Genomic DNA, 18766 nt, shown 5'->3' with positions numbered 1-18766 from the left:
CAAGGCAAAGCTGGTTTCACCAGTGCCTGAAGCCTGGGCTCCAGGTGGAGGTGGCAGGTGGGGGTGCTGCTGCATGAACACGACCCCCCCAGGCCAGCTGTTCCTCCTGGACCCCTGCTTAGGGAGCGGCCCCGCCCTCCCAGGCACTCAGCAGGGAAACCATGGTCCTCGCTGGCTCATGCTTCAAAGCCCTGCCTTGCACTCTCCTCTCTGCCTGCTCCTGAGCCCTGGCCCAACTTGCCACCACCTGATTCCTCCTCCTCCCCAATGCATGCCCAGAGGCCATTGCGGTTCACAGGAAAGGCAGTGCTTCCACAGCTCTTCTCTCAACCTCACAGCAGCTCAGGAGAGGGATCCTTAGACCCCAGGGACAGATGGGGAAACTAAGGCTGGGAGCAGAACCAGACCTTCTGGAGCTCACACAGCTTGATGACTGCAGAGCCAGCACAGGGCAGGTGTGTGTGGGGGGCAGGGCATCAGAAGAGGGCTGGCATGGACAGTGGGGAGTGACAGCGCCCAGAGAATGCTCCTTCGATGGGTGGGAGGCACTATGGACAGGGAGCCTGGGCAAAACGGTCAGCATGGAAGCTGAACGGGAGGTTCCGCAGGGAGTGGGGGTAGCTGAGGGAGGGGGGGGCTCTGCCTCTGCCCTTCGAAGGCATCATACCCAGCTGGAATTACATTTTCAATTTCTTGTCTGCACCTCCGAACAGAAACATCTGTGCCCCAGCCCCAGGCTCCGGTTATGAGTTCTTTCCTCTTTTCTCTGGACTGTTGACAACCGTTTCATTTTTCTCACTCTAGCCAGGCTGGAAGCATGAGAGAGGTCACTGTGTGTGTCTCATTTGGAAATGACCATAATAAATTAGCCTGTTTTTTTGCTGAGATGGTTACAGTATAACAGGGGGAGAGGGCAGGGGACAGATCCCACATTCCTGACACAAGCAAAGGTAACAGGAGACTCTCTCAGGCCGAGGTTTGCGTCACAGCAAAGCGCAGAGACACATGGGGTCTGGGATGGTTTGAATTAGGATGCTCTTCTCTGAAGGCGAAACCAGCAGTCTGGGCTTGTGCAATGTCACTGAGGCAACAAAGCCAGGTGGTGGGAAGTCACTGCCCACTCAGTGACCTTCCAATGGGCTGGGACAGCAAAAGCATAAGCCATAGTCCCTGGAGCTTGTGACTCAAAGTGTGGCTGGGACACGGACCTCCATTCTGGAGGCCCCCATCTCCCTGTCTGTAAAAGAAGAGGTGATAACAGGGGGTGCCCAAAGGCCTTTCTGTAGAGCCAAGCAAGCTGCCAGACAGCCAGCTGTGTGGCTTGGGGGTTCTTGCAGGGCAACAGAGCTGGGTTTAAGGGTGGGTGGTGCATCTTTCCCTGGACTGGTAACAGGGTTGATTCCAAACTTGACTTTTGGCTGACGGCAAACTCTCTGAGAGCAGGAGCCAAGTCTTACTCAGCTGTTTCTTCCATGGTGTCCAGCCCAGGGGTTCTATGAGGGTTGACCTGATGTGGGGGAATTCTACCTGCCCACCAGACTGGCCTACCCTGCAGCCCCACCTACCGAGCAAGACAGACAAGATGCTGTGGGCACACAGCTGCATCTTATCAGGAGCTTGGGCTCTCACTGCAGCCTTTGAAATGACCTGAGCTCATGCCACGATGTCACGTGTATCCCCTTCCTGACACGGTGGGGCCTTCCTACAGACAGCAGGACTTTCCCCTAAGCCTGCTGTTTCCCATTGCAGTGGTATGTCACCTGGTGGGTATGGGGGCAGTGTTCCCACTCTCCACTCACCCACTCAGCTTTTCTAGGAATAACTGCCAAGGTGGACCCACCATGATGGGGGATTGATGGGGGAAGTGGAACAGGCAGGCAGCTGGTGTCAGCAAAGTTCTAGCAGACATGGAACACAGACCTGGGGATGAGGCGATAGCTAATGGAGCCAGGAAGAAGGTTCCCCTGGCCCAGTGCCTATGGCGGGCCAGAGAATCAATGCCTCACTTGATACCCAACTCTCACAAGGCAGCAGGGTTGGGGGGGGGGGTGGGCACTGCCCTTACCTGGTTCTCAAAGTGTGGTCCTGGGACCAGCAGCATCAGCATCACTCGAGGACTCCTTAAAAATGCAAATTATTGGGCCCTACCCTGGACCTACTGAATAAAAAGCTCAGAAACCTTTGGTGTGGGGCACGGCGCTTTGTGTTTTTTGGTTTTGGGTTTTTTGTTTGTTTGTTTGTTTGAGACGGAGTTTCCCTCTTGTTGCCCAGGCTGGAGAGCAATGGCATGATCTCAGCTCACTGCAATCTTCGCCTCCCAGGTTCAAGCGATTCTCCTGCCTCAGCCTTCCGAGTAGCTGAGATTATAGGCGTGTGCCACCATGCCCAGCTAATTTTGTATTTTTAATAGAGATGGGGTTTCTCCATGTTGGTTAGGCTGGTCTCAAACTCCCGACCTCAGGTGATCTGCCTGTCTCGGCCTTCCAAAGTGCTGGGATTATAGGTGGTGATCTGTGTTTTAACATATTCTCCAGGTGACTCTGATGCCCCTGAAGCTTGAAGTCCACTGCTCTGGAGCAAGCTTTCCCCAAGCTTGAGCCACAAATGCATATGGGCTCCCCTTAGCCCCTGTGTGCTACACAAATAGAATTATTTTCCATCCATGACTGCTCAAGGAGATGGTGGGGCTCAGCCTTGTCCAAGCTCACACAACACTAAGCAGATGTGAGGGCAGAGAAGGGCAGGGCCCTGGCCCAAATCATGCAGCCTCTCTGCTTCCCACATAACCTCACTGTCACCTGCTTGCAAGTGAACAAGGGGCAGGGGAAGGAAGTCCTGGGAGATGAAGGCAGCCAGTAGAAGAGGAAAAGGAGGTTCAGGCCCATGTCCACACACTAAGACTCTCACTCTGCATGGACTAAGCTCCATGCAGGCCAAAGCCCCAAGTCGATCTCAAACAATTGTCAATTAGAGCTGAGCCCAAGAAGTCCAATCCTGGGCCCACGCTGGGAGGTGCTTGGTGAGTCATGCAGCGGAATAATTTCTGGGGAAAAAGGAGTTACTCCAGAAGAGGCAGTGGAGAGGTTTCAGGTGGTGGGCCACCCCCTGGGAGGGGTAGAGAGACACAGAGTCAGATGGAGGCCTTCAGAGAGGGTTCCAGGAGTCCAGAGGCAAGCTGCGGCTGTGTCCAGGGTGTTGGAGCCCTGCTCAACAGGCCCACCTGCAGGAAGGATGCCCTGTGGCCTCCCACGCTGTCCTGTACAGATGCCAAGGCTGGTGTCACCTCCTGTCCCCACTGCTGCCTTTCTCTCATCACTTTGAATGACTGGCCCTTTGTACATGAAAGGAAAGCGACCTGCAGGTGCCCTTAATCCTCCCGACAAAAGAAGCACCAGCACATGACCCTGCAAGAATGCTTCATCCCTGGCTCAGGGGGCGGGCAGGTGGATGGACGAACGGATGGACGGACCGACGGACAAAGCATGTCGAGGATGTCTTGGCGCTCCTCCCATTTCCCCTTCCTGGTGTTTCCACCATGTGAACATTTCTCTTTCTCTGCAGCTCCTCTCAAGGGCTCGCTTGCCTGTGGTGGGCATCAACCCTAAGCTCGCTGTGCCCCCTGGATCTCAGGCAGTAAGCATTGCAGGGCCTCACCATTTTGCATCCCCCTGTCACAACCCCAACCATTTCACAGGCAGAGAAATGGAGATTCTCTGAGATCACACCAAATCAGGAGTGGCTGAGGTCATCATCGTGAGCACAAACACCATGGAGCACTTAGTAACGTCCCAGACACTCTTCACAAGGTCCAGTGAGCAAGGTATGCATCACCCCCATTTTACAGATGACAAAGTGGGGTACAGGAAGGTGTGAGGTCCAGTGGCTCACACCAAGAAGCAGCAACACCAGGGCTGGAACCCAGGCAACTTCTCTCCAGAGCCCACACTCATAAAGGTTACCAGTTCCACTGCTCCCCCAGAAGGGACTAGGATCCAGGCCTCTCCCTCCCGGGCTGCTCCTCTCATGCACGCTGAGGCCTCTGGGTCATTCCCCAAGGGCTTTGTGAAGGGCCTGCCAGGGCAAGGGGAGCATTTCTGACAGCTACAGCCCCACCAGCCCAGGGGCCCACTCAGAGAACACAGCAAGGAGGTGAGCCCCAACTCACCCCAGTTACTGAACATTCCCCTCCCCTGGCCTGATCCTCAGCCTCCCCTTAAATACAGAGGGGCTGGGTCAGAGGAGTTGAAGGTCCCACCTGCCTCTGAGGCCACAGGCACACTGCTCAGTGTTCAGAGTGGGGGAGCTGCTCCTCCGGCTCCTCCGCAAGCAGAGGGTGCCGCTCCAGGCAGCGCCTCCTGCCACCCCCAGGCTGGGCCAGGCCTCCCAGCTTCCTATCCTGCTCAAGCCTCCCCCACCCTCAGGTAAGCACCCCTGTCCTGCCTCCTTCGGGCCTAACGGTACTTGCCACATCTGGCTGCTGCTGCCTTGAGGGAGGAGGGGCTTCAAGAGGTGCCCATTTAGCCTCCACCCCCAACCACAAAGGCAGTCTCAGAAGCTGTCTAAAGACGCATCACCACCGCAGACCACACACTCCTGAACCTGGGCCCCAGTGACCACGAGTGGAGAAACCTGTGTCTTTCCAATCACCACACCTCTTTGAATCAGGGTGGTCCAGGAACCTATCTGCCTTCCTGCAGGCCTGAACACCCCCAACCATGGCTCCTCAAAGCTATTCAGGGTGAGGCTCAAAGCCAGAGAGGGGCTTGACTCACTTGGTTCTGATGCAGAGCTCCAGGGGTGGGACAAGGTCATTGTCTGTGTCCTCAGAGATGGTTTCGGTGGTGTCTGGGAAGGAGGAGAGAGGCACACACATGTCACCCAGGGCCCTGCACTCACCCTGAGGTCAGCGCTGACCACTCCCGGGACCCGCCCCCTTCTAGTCCCTGTCCCCTCCTCTCCATCTCAACTGGACCCACCCTCATCCCTGACATCCATTCTCACCTGCACAACTCACTGGTCCCCACCCGTGTCCCACTTTAGCTACCGCAATACTCTTTCTAAAAACACTTCTGATCTCACCACCCTGATTCCAAAACCTTCCATGGCTCCCCACTGCCTGAAGAATACATCCAAACTTGTCAGCATAGTATTCAGGGCTCTTTACCATGTGGTGTAGGCTTTACCCAACGCCCTTAATGCCACTCACTGCTCAAGGCCCAGCTCTGGCCACCTCCTGCAGGGAGGCCCTGCTGGCATTGGCTCTCTGATCCCCCAGTCTGGATGCTGGAGTCTGCACTGCTCTCTGTCATGGGGGTTGGTGGTGGATAGGAAGGCTGGTTTCTGTGACCAGCCTGGAGGCTCCTTGGTGACAGGGTTGGGTGGGTGGGGGGGTGAGGGCCCGCACCAATGGTCAGCCGGATCTGCTCCTGCTGGTTGGCCAGGCCATCGTAGTAGTACAAGTCAAAGAGCCTCTCAGTCCTCCAGTCACGCAGGAGCCCCGGCTGCAGGCTAAAGAGGATGCTGAAGTGGCTCTCACTGCAAACCACCCAGATGGGGAACCTCGGGGTCTTCAGGAAGCAGCCAACCTGGATGAGGGAGAGGCCTGATGTGAAATGCCGTCCCCAGGGAAAGGGGTCCGGGCATTTTTCTGTCTGACTCAAGGCAGGGCTGACCTCAGAGAGGCCCTGCTGAAGATCACGTTTGTGTCTGATGCTGGGAGCCCCTCACGCTGCTCAGGCCACCGGGCTGTTTCCCAGGGCCATCCCTGCCCTGCCAGCCCACCTGCTGCTGCTCGCAGGGCCTCTGCCATACAGACCTGAGACCCGGTATCACTTGCCCCCTCATCCCCCACATCTAATGGTTTTCAGTACTGCTCATTCTGCATCCAAGAGCTCCCCCACTGCCAGCCTTTCCTCCTGAGATCTACTCAGCCTCCAACCTGCACCACGGCAGTGACCTCCTAACCAATTCTTCCCACACCCCTCAAACAAATTCAGCTTGTCCACTAGCCTAGAGCTTGCTTACCGTTGGACAGCCTGCATCTCCCAAATCCCTTGTTGGAGCAGAAATAGTTTCCTCCTTCCAGCTCCCAGGGAGCACATCACTAGGTGCCCACCCACCTCAGCCGCAGCACCTCTGCCTCATGCTCGACAGATCATACCCTTAAGTTCCAGGAGCCCGGGGTAAGTAAATGTCGGGTGAATGAAATTCCTCATGGATGACGCAGGACTTGAACTAGAACTGCACGGTAAAGACAAGTAGGAATGGAGCCCTGGGGAGCCAGGAGGGAAAGGTCTGAGTGAGAAGTCTGTGGGGGTGCCAGGAATGGAGGGCCAGAGAAATTCAGGGTGCAGCAGGGCACTGAGGTTGCAGCAACACTTGGATAAGGAGCATTCCAAGCAGGGGAATTTCATGGTGGAAATGTTTGTGGAAGAAGACACAGAGGAATAAGCACCAGGGCCCTCAGCACGTTGCTAGCATTTTGACTGCAATGGGAAGAGAAGTGACAAGGGCCCCCTGTGAAGCCCCTGAATGCCTGGCCTCCATGCACTTTCCCCCAGCCCCTGACACTTCTTGGGCAGCGCCTCTCCTGACCCTGGGCCCTGGTTTATCCAGCTATGTACGTGCCACGGGCCAGGCTGATTCTGGCCTAATCCCTACCAGCCCCAGGGAGATGTTTGCATGCTCAGGTATTTACAGCTACAGCCTGTGGATTAAAGAAAGAATGGGAATTATTTTTCCAGTGGGGAGAAGGGCATACTTTTTCCAGAACCCTTTACAGGAGAGTGGGTGAGCAGCTCCCATCTTGGTCTGGGATGTCTCTGACAGAGGGGCTGTGCTCTGAAGGTCCTGAACCAGGTCCCCAGTGAAATTCCTGCACATTTAAAGCTGCCTCCTCCAGAAGGTAGGGGGACAGTCTTTACAATGCACTCATCCTTTCTTACGGTTCAAGTGTCCCCTCCCCCCACACCGAAGCCTCACCCCAGCCCTGTGTGCCATTCAAGTGGACTGCAGAGCTCATTCCTTAGTGAAGTGTGGGGGAATTAGATGTCTTACAGGACGTGGCTGGACGTGTCTAAACCGCACGTAAACTTGGCTTCCATTCCATGCTTCAAAGAGGCTTTTCTGGTGAGGGCATCGCCAGGAACAGGGAACCCTGACACAGGGACCCAGCATTCATTCATGGCAGGGAGAGAGTCCCGAAGCCAACCAGGGAGCAGGCCTTTGCATAATCAGCCACCCTGAATTTTCCAACGGAGAGACAAAAGCGCAGCTTGCCATGCAGAAATAACAGTCGAGAGATTAAGGGAAAAAAGCTGCCCATAGACTTTATAAATGAGTTTCCTCATTCAGGAGCCTCTTTCCAAGTGGGTGACATTTTCCAGAGATGAAATTCACTTCCTTTAAATTCTTGGGTAACCAAAGGCTTGGGGCAAGGCCGCAGTCGGGGGTGGGGGTGGGGGTGCGGGGGAGGGCCACATTTCCTACAGCACAGTCTGGGACTTTGTCCTGGTGGGGGAATATGTAGCACAATTAGGGATTACTTAATCTTCTAGGGCAGGGGTTGTGAATGGCCTAAAGCCATCCATGGACAGCCAGGTTAGAAGCACTCACTTAAAAGGATCAGCATTTACTTGCGTAGAGTTATGGTGTGGCATTTCTAAGGACAGAGTTATGGTGTGTCATTTCTAAGGAACAGCAATGGGGACATAGTGCTCGAGACAATAAGAACAGTGCTGTCCTTACGGAGCTTACCAGATTGATGGGGATGACACATTAATTAAATAATCAAACCCACACATTTCCACTGCACTTCAGTGAATCCAGGATGCCCTCAGATTCGCCATTATTTTTTGTATCACTAAGTAAGAAAAAGCAGGTGTGTCAAAGTCTGACACACCATCAACTGTAATAATGCGTCAGAATTTCAGAAGTGCTCAAATGTGGGCAAGTTTGCATCTTAAAGGCGATGAAATGCGATGCTTAAAATCCAGAAGAGGCCCTATGAAGGAAAGAATTAAGATACCCTGATGGTGATTGACAAGGTATGGAGGGGACAATGAGAAGGACCCCCTACTTAGATGGGGTTATGAGGGCAGGAAAGGCTGCCTTTTAGGAAGTAACATTTAAGTCAAAACGATAACAGGGAAAAGCTGGGCAGGTGGAGGGTGCAGTGTGCACAAAGGCCAGGAGGTGGGAGAGAGCCCGAGAGAAGCCCCAGCCTGCGGGAGAGAGTGGTGCGGGCTGAGGTGGGAGAGGAAGGCAGGTGCAGGTCTGGCAGGGCATTGGGGGTGGTGAGAAGTTTTGGATTTTAGTTTCTGCATTAGTCTGCTCGGGCTGCCATAACAAATACCATGGACTGGATGGCTCAGACAGCAGACGTTTATTATCTCAGAGTTCCGGAGGCTGGAGGTCTGAGATGTCACTAGGGTTGTTTCTGAAGGCTGTGCCCCTGAGCTTGTAGATGGTTGCCTTGTCCGTACCTTCAGAAGGACTTTCTGCTGTGTGACCTGTGTCCTAACCTCCTCTGCTTAGGAGGATACCAGCCATACTGGATTGGGACCCACCCTAGTGACCTCATTTTACCTTAATCATTTCCTTAAAGGCCCTTTCTCCAAATACAGTTATTAATACATTCTGAGGTACTGGGGGTCAGCATTTCAACATAGGAATTTTGGGGAGACATAGTTCAGCTCACAACAGTCTCAGAGGACTGGAAAACCACTGAGGGTCCAGAGAAAAGGAATGATATGATCGTGTGTATATTTTTAAAGATCACACTGGCTTCAGTGAAGGGACAGGATTGGAAAGGGGGAAAGTGATGGAGACAGGAGCTGAATTTGGCTAGGCTGTCACAGGTGTCAAAATCAGCGATGCTGGTGGCTCTGACCTGGTGAAAGTGGATGGGCTTGAGAAACAACCTCAGGGGGAGGCACATGTCCTCCTGATGGAGAGGACGTGCTCCTGGTTGAGTAAATGGGTGGATGGTGGCCATCTTTGAGCTGGGGAGGATGGGAGGAGGATGGAGCTTTCAGAACTCTTGCCTGTCAAGCTGTTTTCCTTTGTGGGTCCCTTCATGAAGATGGCAATGAACATGCCTCGCAGTCCATGAAAGAAGTGCTGAGGCTAAACTCCCTGTCCCACCCCATCCCTCCTGGACTGTCAGTCCCCCATCACCACCATGACCATCAGCCTGGAGGGGCTTGGCCTCCAACTGCAGCCTAGAATGCAGTCCACCCCTTACCGGTGAGCCTTGTCCTGGGCCAGGTGTGGGACTGAGTGACCCAGCTGGAAGTCAGATGGGCAAGACCAGCTGGTGGGGTCACAGATAGCCCATGGAGGTCCTGCAGGACACAGCCAGGCCGGGCCAGTTACTTATGGCAGGGGGTGAGTTTCTCCAGCCCAGAGTTTCATCCGTTTACCCCAGGTACACCCTGAGTATGGGTCATCTGGGTAGCTCACTTTTAGGTAGGACCTCCTCCTCCCACATACCCAGTGAGGGCCCCAGAACCCCAGGCTGCAGGGAGAAGCCTGGAGACAAGCTGCAAGTGAGAGGCTTCACCTGCTAGTGAGTGAACGCTGTGGACGTCATGGCCCAGGCTGTTCCAAATGCCAGTCTTCCCATGGCTGTGTCTGTGCTGCCTGAGGAGAGGGCCAGGCCAGGCCAGAGCAGGGGCCCTGGCTCTGAGTCCAGGTCCAGGCTTGGGTGCTGGACCCCCTTGGACTCCTTCTATGTCCAATGTGGCTAACTGTGTAGGGCCCGAGGGACTTGGGGACAGAAGGGATGGAAGGTGGTGTTAAAGAAGAGGGAAGGGGCCGGGTGCAGTGGCTCACACCTGTAATCCTAGCACTTTGTAAGGCTGAGGTGGGTGGATCACTTGAGGTCAGGAGTTCAAGACCAGCCTGGCCAATATGGTGAAACCCCATCTCTACTTAAAAAAAAAAAAAAAAAAGCATGCCCCTGTAATCCCAGCTACTCAGAAGGCTGAGGCAGAAGAATTGCTTGAACAGAGGAGGCAGAGGTTGCAGTGAGCTGAGATCACTCCAGCATGGGTGACAGAGTGAGACCTTGTCTCAGAAAAAGAAAAAAAGAAGAAGAAGAAGAGGGAAGGGCTTTGTCTGAGCTGCTGGGCCCTGAGTCTTCAGTGGAAGGCAGGGGTTGAGGCCCAGCCCTCGGTGAGCTCATGGAGGAGGAGAGGAGGCCAGGGCTCCTTCCTTAGTGAGCTTGCAGTTGCAAGGCAGAGGAAGGAAGCATCCACCTACTGCAGGGAAACAAAACTCCCAGTCCTCAGCTGAGCACAGAACAGCAGAGGGTCTATGCGGATCCAAGAAGCCCACGAGGAGGGGAGATGGTTGTAGGGCCTGAATTTCTTCAATTTTATTACAAGGGAAGGATGACCCCAACTGGTTTTCCCATCAAGTACCCTCCACAGACCACAGGAAAATAGTTTACTCTCTGACCAACGCCCTCGACCCAAGAATGAAACCAGAGCTCATGGTGAGCCTGGGAATTCCATGAGCCTAGCCAAGGTTACCTCTCTTGGCCCATGGAATTTTGAGCTGAATACTTTCGGAGCACACCCAGGGTCTGGTGCTCGAGAGCCCTGGTGCTTCTCACCAGCCACATTCCTGGGCTCCCTCCTAACACCAGCACAGCCAGGAAGCAGCTACTCTCATTCTTTTTTCCCCCAAGTCTTTGGGACCCAGAAGTCTGCTTTTGGCATGCTGGGGGTATCATCCAGAGAGGGGATCTGGGGAGGGGGCTGCACCACATGGGTCATTAGCAAGACACAGCACACCCCAACATGTGGTCATGTGGGAAGGGTGGGTAAAACTGAGCCCTGGCTTAAAACCCTAGTCTTTTTCCACCCTGAAAATCCAGGGTGGAATCGCCTGGCGCTATCTGCATGGCCCTGCTGAGTCAATCTCTGTGTCCTGGTTCTGAGGATAGGTGGTGAATGAGGCCTCATCCAGACCCTCCAAGAATCTTTGCAGGGGGTGGCCACTGTGAAAAGCGCTCCTGCTGCCCCTCAGGACAACCCTTCCCATTTAATCAACCACAGAACAATGGACTCTCTGAAGCCATGGAAAGCAATGCTCAGAAAAATGTTCCATGGCAGCTGGAACAAGAAGGCAGGGTCCAGTGCTCCTCTGCCCAGCCCCCTCAGCACCTGGCCACATTCTCCAGAGGTACAGTCACCCATGCCCTATCCAGCTTTACCTGGGGGCCCAGCCCTTTCTGAGCCCCTGGCTGCAGTGACACAGGATGCAGAGGGACCACATGCCAACAAACAGGATGTGTGAGGCCTACTATGGGTTGAACTGTGCCTCCAAAAAGATATGTTGAATCCTAGCCCCTAGTACCTCAGAATGTGACTGTATTTGGACACAGGGTTGTTGCAGGCACAATTAGTTAAGACGAGGTCATACTGGAGTACGGTGGGCCCTTAATCCAATATGACTGAGGTCTGTGTAAGAAAAGACACAAAGGGAGAAGGTGGCCCTGTGATGATGGATGGAGGCAGAGACTGGAGTGATACATCTATAGAAGCATCACTATATGGTCAAGGAATGCCAAGGATTGCCAGAAAACACCGAGAGCTAGAAGAGACAAGGAAGGATTCTCTTTATGGGTTTCAGAGGGAGCATGGCCTTTCTGATACCTTGATCTTGGACTTCCAGCCTCCAGAACTGTGAGACAGTTAAGTTTCTGTTGTTTCAAGCCACCCAGTCTGTGGTACTTTGTTAGGCAGCACTAGGAAACTAACACGAGGCCTAACACCTCAAGTTCCTGTCCCTTGAGAAGGCTCCCCCACCACACAGACACCAGCTGCAGCCACTGTGACCCACAATCACGGCAGAAATCCCTCGAAGTCCTTTTCAAACCATCTTCCCCAGAACACGGTATCAGCTGGCTTTGGGTCTGAATTATAGGCCTGTAGCCACAGCAGAGAAGCTGTACTTCTTCCCAAGCCCTCTGTGATTCCAACTGGACCCGAATTTCAGCCAGCTCTGAGAAGTGGAGTCCAGCTTTCCTTCCCCCCTTCCCTCCTCATTGCTCCAGAGAGTCAGGCTCCCCTACTTGTGGTGAACGTGAGCATGTGGGTACCTGGCACACGTTGTAATGCTCAAAGAGAGATAAGAAGCCAATATCACTGCGTGCAGCAATGCCTCTGAGAAGTGTGATGTTCCCATCCCCAGAATCCAGCTCAACCACATCGTTGAAAACGTTGGACACAGCTTTCCCAGTCAGGAGCAGATTGACAAGTTCCTGCAGATGAGAGAAAGGGGAAAGACTCATCAAGTCTGAATCAGTTACTGAAAGAGTGGAGAGGAGACTGGGGAAAGAGAAAAAGGGTGCAGAAGGAAGGAAAGCAAGGAGGGAGAGAGCCTGAGAGCAGAGGAGGCTGTGACTTCAATTCTCCCACAAGTCCTGTGGGAAAGGCACCAACTTTTCTCATCAAGGTAACTCCAGGCACCCATCCACCTTTATTCCACAAGCACTCACTGAGTACCAACCATTCACAGGACCCTGTCCTATGCTGTAGGCTACTGGGGGCACGGGTGAGAGGGTGAGACATGGCTCTTGACATGTGCTTTGGGTCTAGACTGTGGAGTCAGGTGCATGTCTGCACATTGACTCAATGCAGGATGTGGCTGGGGCTGTAAAAATGTGTGCATGGAGTATTCTGGAGCCAGATGAACACGAGGCCACATGACTGAGTCAGGGCAGCTTTAAGGAGAAGTGACATTTGGGTGAGTCTTAAATGATGTTATTTTTTAAAGAAACCTTTTTATTTTGAAATAATTTTAGATTCAAAAGAAGTTGTAAAAATAGTACAGAGAGTTCCTGTGTACCCTTCACCCAGCTTCCCCCAACGATAACATCTTACATAACCAGAGCCCATTATCTCAACCAGGAAACTGACCATGGTGCAGTACCAATAACTAAACTCCAGGCCTTGTTTGAACTTCATTAGTGACGGTGGGGTTTTAACAGGGCAGGGAAAGCCAAGGAAGGGACTTCAGTAGGCAGCAAGAACAGAAGCAGAGAGGTGGGAGTAGGAAGCCCAAGTATGAGTTCTAGCTCTGCCTCTGCTGTTGTCTTGCTACGTGGCATGAGGCATTGGGTGGTCCTGTGACTCAAGCTACACACCTGGCAAGCCAACAAGCATGCCAACCCTGGAACTTGGAGACAGTGACGTGTGGAGCAACATTCCTCCAGCAGTCACCTGCAACCCATGCCTCCCACATTTTGGTGTACCAATATAGCTGGAAGGTCCCTTCCTTATGCAGGGTAACCAGGGGTCCAACCTCCTGTTAGGAATGGAGAAACTGGGGCTCACAGGCGGGTTACCCAAGCCACACAGCCCATTAGGGCCAGAGCTGAGCTTCCACCCACATCTGGCTCTCTCTGTCCCATGTGACTTCCCTCTTCCCCCAACCCTGTTACCCTCATGGTACTATCTGCCTGGGCACAGATTCAAGATGAAGGGTGGCCTCTAAGGGCCTGCTGAGGAGGAATTTGAGCGAGCCCAGCCCCAGCACTAGGGCAGGCAGGTCTCTCTGTCTCATCCACCTTCTGCCACAGCTGGCGCTGCCTGTGACGCAAGAAGGCAGGCATCACTCCCACAGTGGAGCACGTAGGAATGGCCAGAACGGCCCTTGACCAGTGTAAACTCTGAATGGCAGAGTTTATAGAGGTGTTTTCCCCTGAATCACGAAAATGACATCGGGGGTTAATAAATCCCTCAGTTAACACCAATAACCCTGCCCCAGTGACAGTAAAAGAGGCCTCCTCTGATGGCCGCAGAGGGACCCCCACTGGAGGGAGATACCAAAGGGGACTTATTGTGTCCTTGTAGAGGAAATGAGACACAAGAATTTGGAGGAAATGTCTGCTGTAAAATAATGCACCTCAGGGGCAGCAGTTGCTGAGACAGGCACAGCCTTTTTCAGGCAAGTTCGAGTCTTCCCATCTGGTTTTTCAAGAGGGATAAAAGCCCCTGCTCCCTGATCTGTGTCTAAAACCTTCCTCATAGCAGGAAGCCTTCTTGAGATGGTGAAGAAGGGGCATCAGGCCTCTCCCTGCTCCTAGACTCCAAAGTCACACCCTTTCTACTCAGTGTGGTCCATGGACCAGCAGAATCACCCTCCCTGGGGAGCCTGATAGAAATTGAGAATCCTAGGCCCCAGCCCAGACCCACTGAATCTGAGCCTGCTCTTCAACAAGACCCCTAGGGGATTCATTCAAAGTGTAAGCAGCCCTGGTCCAGTCCAAATGCCTCTTGTACAAATGAGGAAACTGACACACAGGAGGGGAAAAAGACTGCCCCAGCTCATATTGTGAGTGAAACAGAGAACAGGGCTTGGGACCCAGCCCCAGACTCTGATCTGGGCTCCTCTGCACCCTGCTTGACTGCCCACACCTGGGCAGCATCCTTCTCTGCCCCAGAAAAGGGAAAGCTCCCATGGGGCAGGCAGATGCCTGGAGTGAGAGTGAGGCCACCCCGGGCAGCCAGAAGAGTAGCCACTCCCCGTGAGGCCTTCCTCTAGGGTGGTGGGCAGCAGCCAACCCCACGGTCCCTCTGTGGGTGCCCTGGACAAACCACAGGCCCCAAGCTTGCCTTGTATGGTGCCCAGGTAGGTTTCCAGAGCTGGGCGCAAGTGAACCAGGACCCCCAGGACAACTGAGTCCTCAGTTGGGCCCAGAAGATGTGCAGCTCTGTCCAGCCCGTCCATGCTACACATTGTGGCCCCCCATGTGCTGAGAGCCAGATTTCACTGTGGCCTGTGTGGCCGCTCTGGGAGGCCTCATCATGGGGAGAAAGGCATGGATAGAAGCCAGGTGTAGAGCTGAGCTCCCAGTTTTGATGCTTACTAGGTAACATCTTGAAAAGGTCCCTTCCCTGGTGTCACCTGGGTGACTGAGAGGACTGATGACAAGCAACTGTGCTCAGGGTCTTCTTTGCCCCTGTGAGGTCCATTGAGGGCCCCTCTGTAAAGATGCAAAGGGAAGGGTGGCTATAAAGACAATACCTTGTGCAAACGTAGAAGAGGCCAGGGCCATCATCTCCCCAGCTGGACCCAGGGTCCCCTGGCCCATGCCTGAGACATCACTCCCTGTGTCCTGGGCTCCGGGCTGTGTAGCACTTTGGTCTGAGTTCAGCCTCTTTTGCATCCTCTGCAGCTCTGAGCACATAGATCAGTGCACAGAAAGCTGTCCAGAAACAGAAGCTAAACTGAGCTCTCTTTCTAGGTCTCCATGACATGACAGTGAAACCCAGCAGAGGCGGGCACGTGAAAGCTGCTTGAAGAGTGTTGGCAGAGGCAAGAAAGACTTGCCTTTTTCTTGGGCAAGAGGAGGGAGGAGGACATCTCCCTCTCTGAGGGACAGAGGAGAGGGAAGGACCACCTGGGCCCCACAGTGCCCCCTGACCTGTGTACAGTAGCCATGTGCTCCAATCAGGTGGCTGGTGGGGACATCAAAGTCCTGGCGGATGCTGGAAAACACAAGAAGCATTGTTAGCACAGCTCTGCCTGACCCAGGTTGCAAACCTCGCTAGGTGACCAGGCGCTCCCCTTAGGTTCCAGGCTAAGACCCAGAATTCCAGATTTGGTGGGAACCTGAGCACTCTGTTCTGTGCCCTCCATGGAGGAGGCTCCCACCCAGAAGGGATGGGGCTAGAGTCCAGGCCTCCTAGAGTAGAGCTCACTGCGTTCTCTGGTCAATGGCCTCCACTCCAGCCGCACCAGGGCTCTGCCTACACCAGAGAACAGCGACTGAAGCGTGACACAGTAGAGAGGACCCTGGGTTTGGAATCCAGTGTCCTGAATTCACGTCCCAACTGTCACTACCAATGGTGTAGACTGAGGAACCCTCTTCCACCTCTGAGCCTCAGTCTGCCAGCCTGTAAAATGGGAGGAATGGACTCTAATGTTTCCTTGAGTTACAGAGTAACAGTCACCACCACCTGCTCCTGCACCAGGCACTGTACGCACATTATTCCCTAAAACCCTTTGAGAAAACCAAGCCTCAGAAAAGGGATGTCTTGCTCAAGGGTGCCCAGCTCTGAGGCCTGTGCCCCCACCCCCTGGTACCACTGTGGTTCCACCCTCAGAATGGAGTCCTTCAAAAGATGCAAGGTGAAAACCTACTTTGCTGAAGACATTCCCCAAACTGAAAGTAATGGGCTGAGCCCCGCTAGGAACCAGAACAATTCAGTATCCCGGTAAGCAGAGGTGTGCCACATGTGAGGCAGAAAACCCTCCCAAGTCTCCATCCTCCTTCCCGGCTTGCTGTCCTGCTAGGAAGCCTGCCATTAGGACATGGTTCCTTTTAGCCACCCCAATGTAACTCCCTCTGAGAGATGAAAACTCTGTTGAACAGAGCCCTGTAAGGAGCACACAGGGAAGGAGCTGCTATCTACTCACTGTGCTCAGCAGGTGGCAATTGCAACCCCCAGCCCCGAGTGAAGTAGGAATTCCTGTCTCTATTTTAAAGATGTGGGAAGAAGCACAGATAAGCTGGCTCTGGGGGGCAAGGTGAGACCAGGAAGCCTGGGTCCCAGGCCTGTCCCCCCAACTTCTGCACATGACCCTGGGGGGAACACACAGCCCTGGGGGCACACACGACCCTGGGAGTCACAATTGAACCTGGCGGTCACATGCAGCCCTTGGGGGTACACACGACCCAGGGGGGTACACACAACCCTGGGGGCACACACAGCCCTGGGGGTCACACTGGACCCTGGGGGACACACATGACCCTGAGAGGCACACTTGACTCTGGGAGGCACACACGACCCTGGGGGGCACACATGGCCCTGGGGGGGCACACACAGCCACCCAGCACTGTGTTCAGGGCCTGGCCCCCTTCCTTCAACCACACCCCAAAGAGAGAGGCCAGGTATAAGATTTAGAGAGGAGACCCACTGGTAGGAAGGGCTTAGCAATCAGAGCATTTATTTTTTCCTTTCAGTAGAGGAGAAGATAAACTTGGTCTCAATTTATGCTTTAAATCTAAGATCTGCCATAAGCCCACAAGCCTAAAATACATGCCTGGGTCTCTGTCTGCTTCCAAAACAAGTTTAGAAATTCCAGCTCCACAATACTTAGGGAAAACACTTGCTTGTGGTTTTTAATAACCATGGCCAAACACGGAAGGTTTATGGTCCACATGAGAAGATGAGCTGGGGTTACCCTTGCAGGAGCTTGCAGAGAACCACTAAGGCTTGGGGGTCTTCTGGGAAGGGTGGTTGAGGCTCACCCACCACAGATAGCCCAGCAGGCCTGGGAAGGAGCCAGCTGCGAGTGACTCATGGCAGAGCATAGCACTTGGCTGGCGCTAGCTCAGGCAGAAGAATTGATGGAAATGCTCTCTGCAGCATATACAAGCATCTTCTGAAGAGAAGAAAATAACCTCAAAAGGGTCCTGAGGGGGGGCCGATAAGCATCACTGGCCCCATGCCACCCGGAGCTTTTAGAAGCAGTCCAATCTTCATAAGCTCATTGCCTCGTGTTCACCCAGCGGGCTCGAGAGCCTGCGTCAGCTGGGAGCAGGGGGACAGGCAGAAAGGACAATGGGAGGAAATGGTAATTGCATCCTTAGGTGCAAACACGATGGGAAATTCAGCAGTGCGCTGAGATCTTAAAAGGGAGGAACATCTGCATTTCATATCAGGGCATTCGAGAGAGAGAGATGCCAAGGAGTGGCTTATGGTTTAAGAGATTTATAACTTTGGCAAATCTACAAATCTAGATGCCCAGACCTCCCTCTAGGGGAATAGGGGAATTCTCTGGAGAGCTGAGTGTGAGGAGTCCTTGAGCAGAAGAACAACAGCCTCAGCACTGCCCCAGAGAGAAGGTAATCCACATGGCTAGTCCCAGCCTGCTGTGTGGCCTCGGTCTCCCCTCCTGCAGCACGAGGGGCCTGGACAAGATGAGAGGTGTAATGGGATGAACTGTGTCCCCTTAAAATTCATATGTTGAAGTCCTAACCTCCGGCACCTGAGAATGTGTATTTGGAAATAGAGCCTTTCAAGGGGTGACTAACTTAAAATGAGGCCATTAGGGTAGGCCCTAATGCAATCTGACTTGGAAGAAGAGGAAATCTGGACACACAGAGGGACACCAAAGATGCACACTCACAAGGAAAAGATGAAGTGAGGACTCAGTGAGAAAGTGGCCACCTGCGAGCCCAGGAGAGAGGTCTGACAAGGTACCAACCCTCTGGCACCTTGATCTTGGACTTCTCACCTCCAGGGCTGTAAGACACGAATGTCTGTCATTATGGCAGCCCTAGAAACCAACACAAGTAGCCTCCAACATCTTTTTAGATTCAGAGCCCTTTCTTCAAATGCAATACTACAGGCAGAAGCCCATTATATGAAACATACGGGCTGAAGGCAGTGTGGAGGCTTGTCCCATCCTTCTCCTCCTCTATCAGCCCCTGGATCTCGAAGAACACACAGCATCCTAGGAGCAGGAGCCACCTGAGCCACAGCTGTGACTGTCCCTTACCAAAGACTGACTTAACCATCCAGTCTAATGAGCAGCTGTCTCCTCCATGTCCTCCTGGGGGCTGGATGACCCTGGGCCCTCAGAGAATTCTGCACAGCCTGAGGAACCAGGCACCAAGCTGGATGACAGGAGCCAGGAGGGCCCAGGACCAGACAAAATGGAAGCTGTCCTGCACTGGGGGCCCCTCCAGGGAGCAGAGCTTGCTGGGATTTCAATCCAATAAGCACAAAGGAGAGATGGGCTT

The 18766-nt window shown here is 53.7% G+C and overlaps 1 protein-coding gene across 5 annotated transcripts in view; it reads right to left on the bottom strand.

The window, feature by feature from the left end:
• Positions 1-18766, bottom strand: part of MINDY4 (MINDY lysine 48 deubiquitinase 4) — a 116461-nt gene that overhangs the window by 4631 nt on the left and 93064 nt on the right. For 2 of the 5 annotated variants that reach the window (XM_004045263.5, XM_063708443.1), the window contains 4 exons: positions 15440-15503; positions 12110-12271; positions 5405-5585; positions 4773-4845 (listed from right to left, as the gene is read on the bottom strand). In XM_004045263.5, the coding sequence (XP_004045311.3) occupies positions 4773-4845; positions 5405-5585; positions 12110-12271; positions 15440-15503 (480 nt within the window). Of the gene's footprint in view, positions 1-4772; positions 4846-5206; positions 5586-12109; positions 12272-15439; positions 15504-18766 lie in introns of all 5 variants that reach the window. The other 3 variants (XM_019031116.4, XM_063708444.1, XM_055347292.2) reach the window with 2 other exon arrangements.

Source organism: Gorilla gorilla, chromosome 6 (genome assembly GCF_029281585.2).
Source record: "Gorilla gorilla gorilla isolate KB3781 chromosome 6, NHGRI_mGorGor1-v2.1_pri, whole genome shotgun sequence".
Taxonomy (NCBI): Eukaryota; Metazoa; Chordata; class Mammalia; order Primates; family Hominidae; genus Gorilla; species Gorilla gorilla.
Note: the sequence above shows the minus strand (reverse complement) of the source record. Positions and strands in the feature narration are given on the sequence as shown.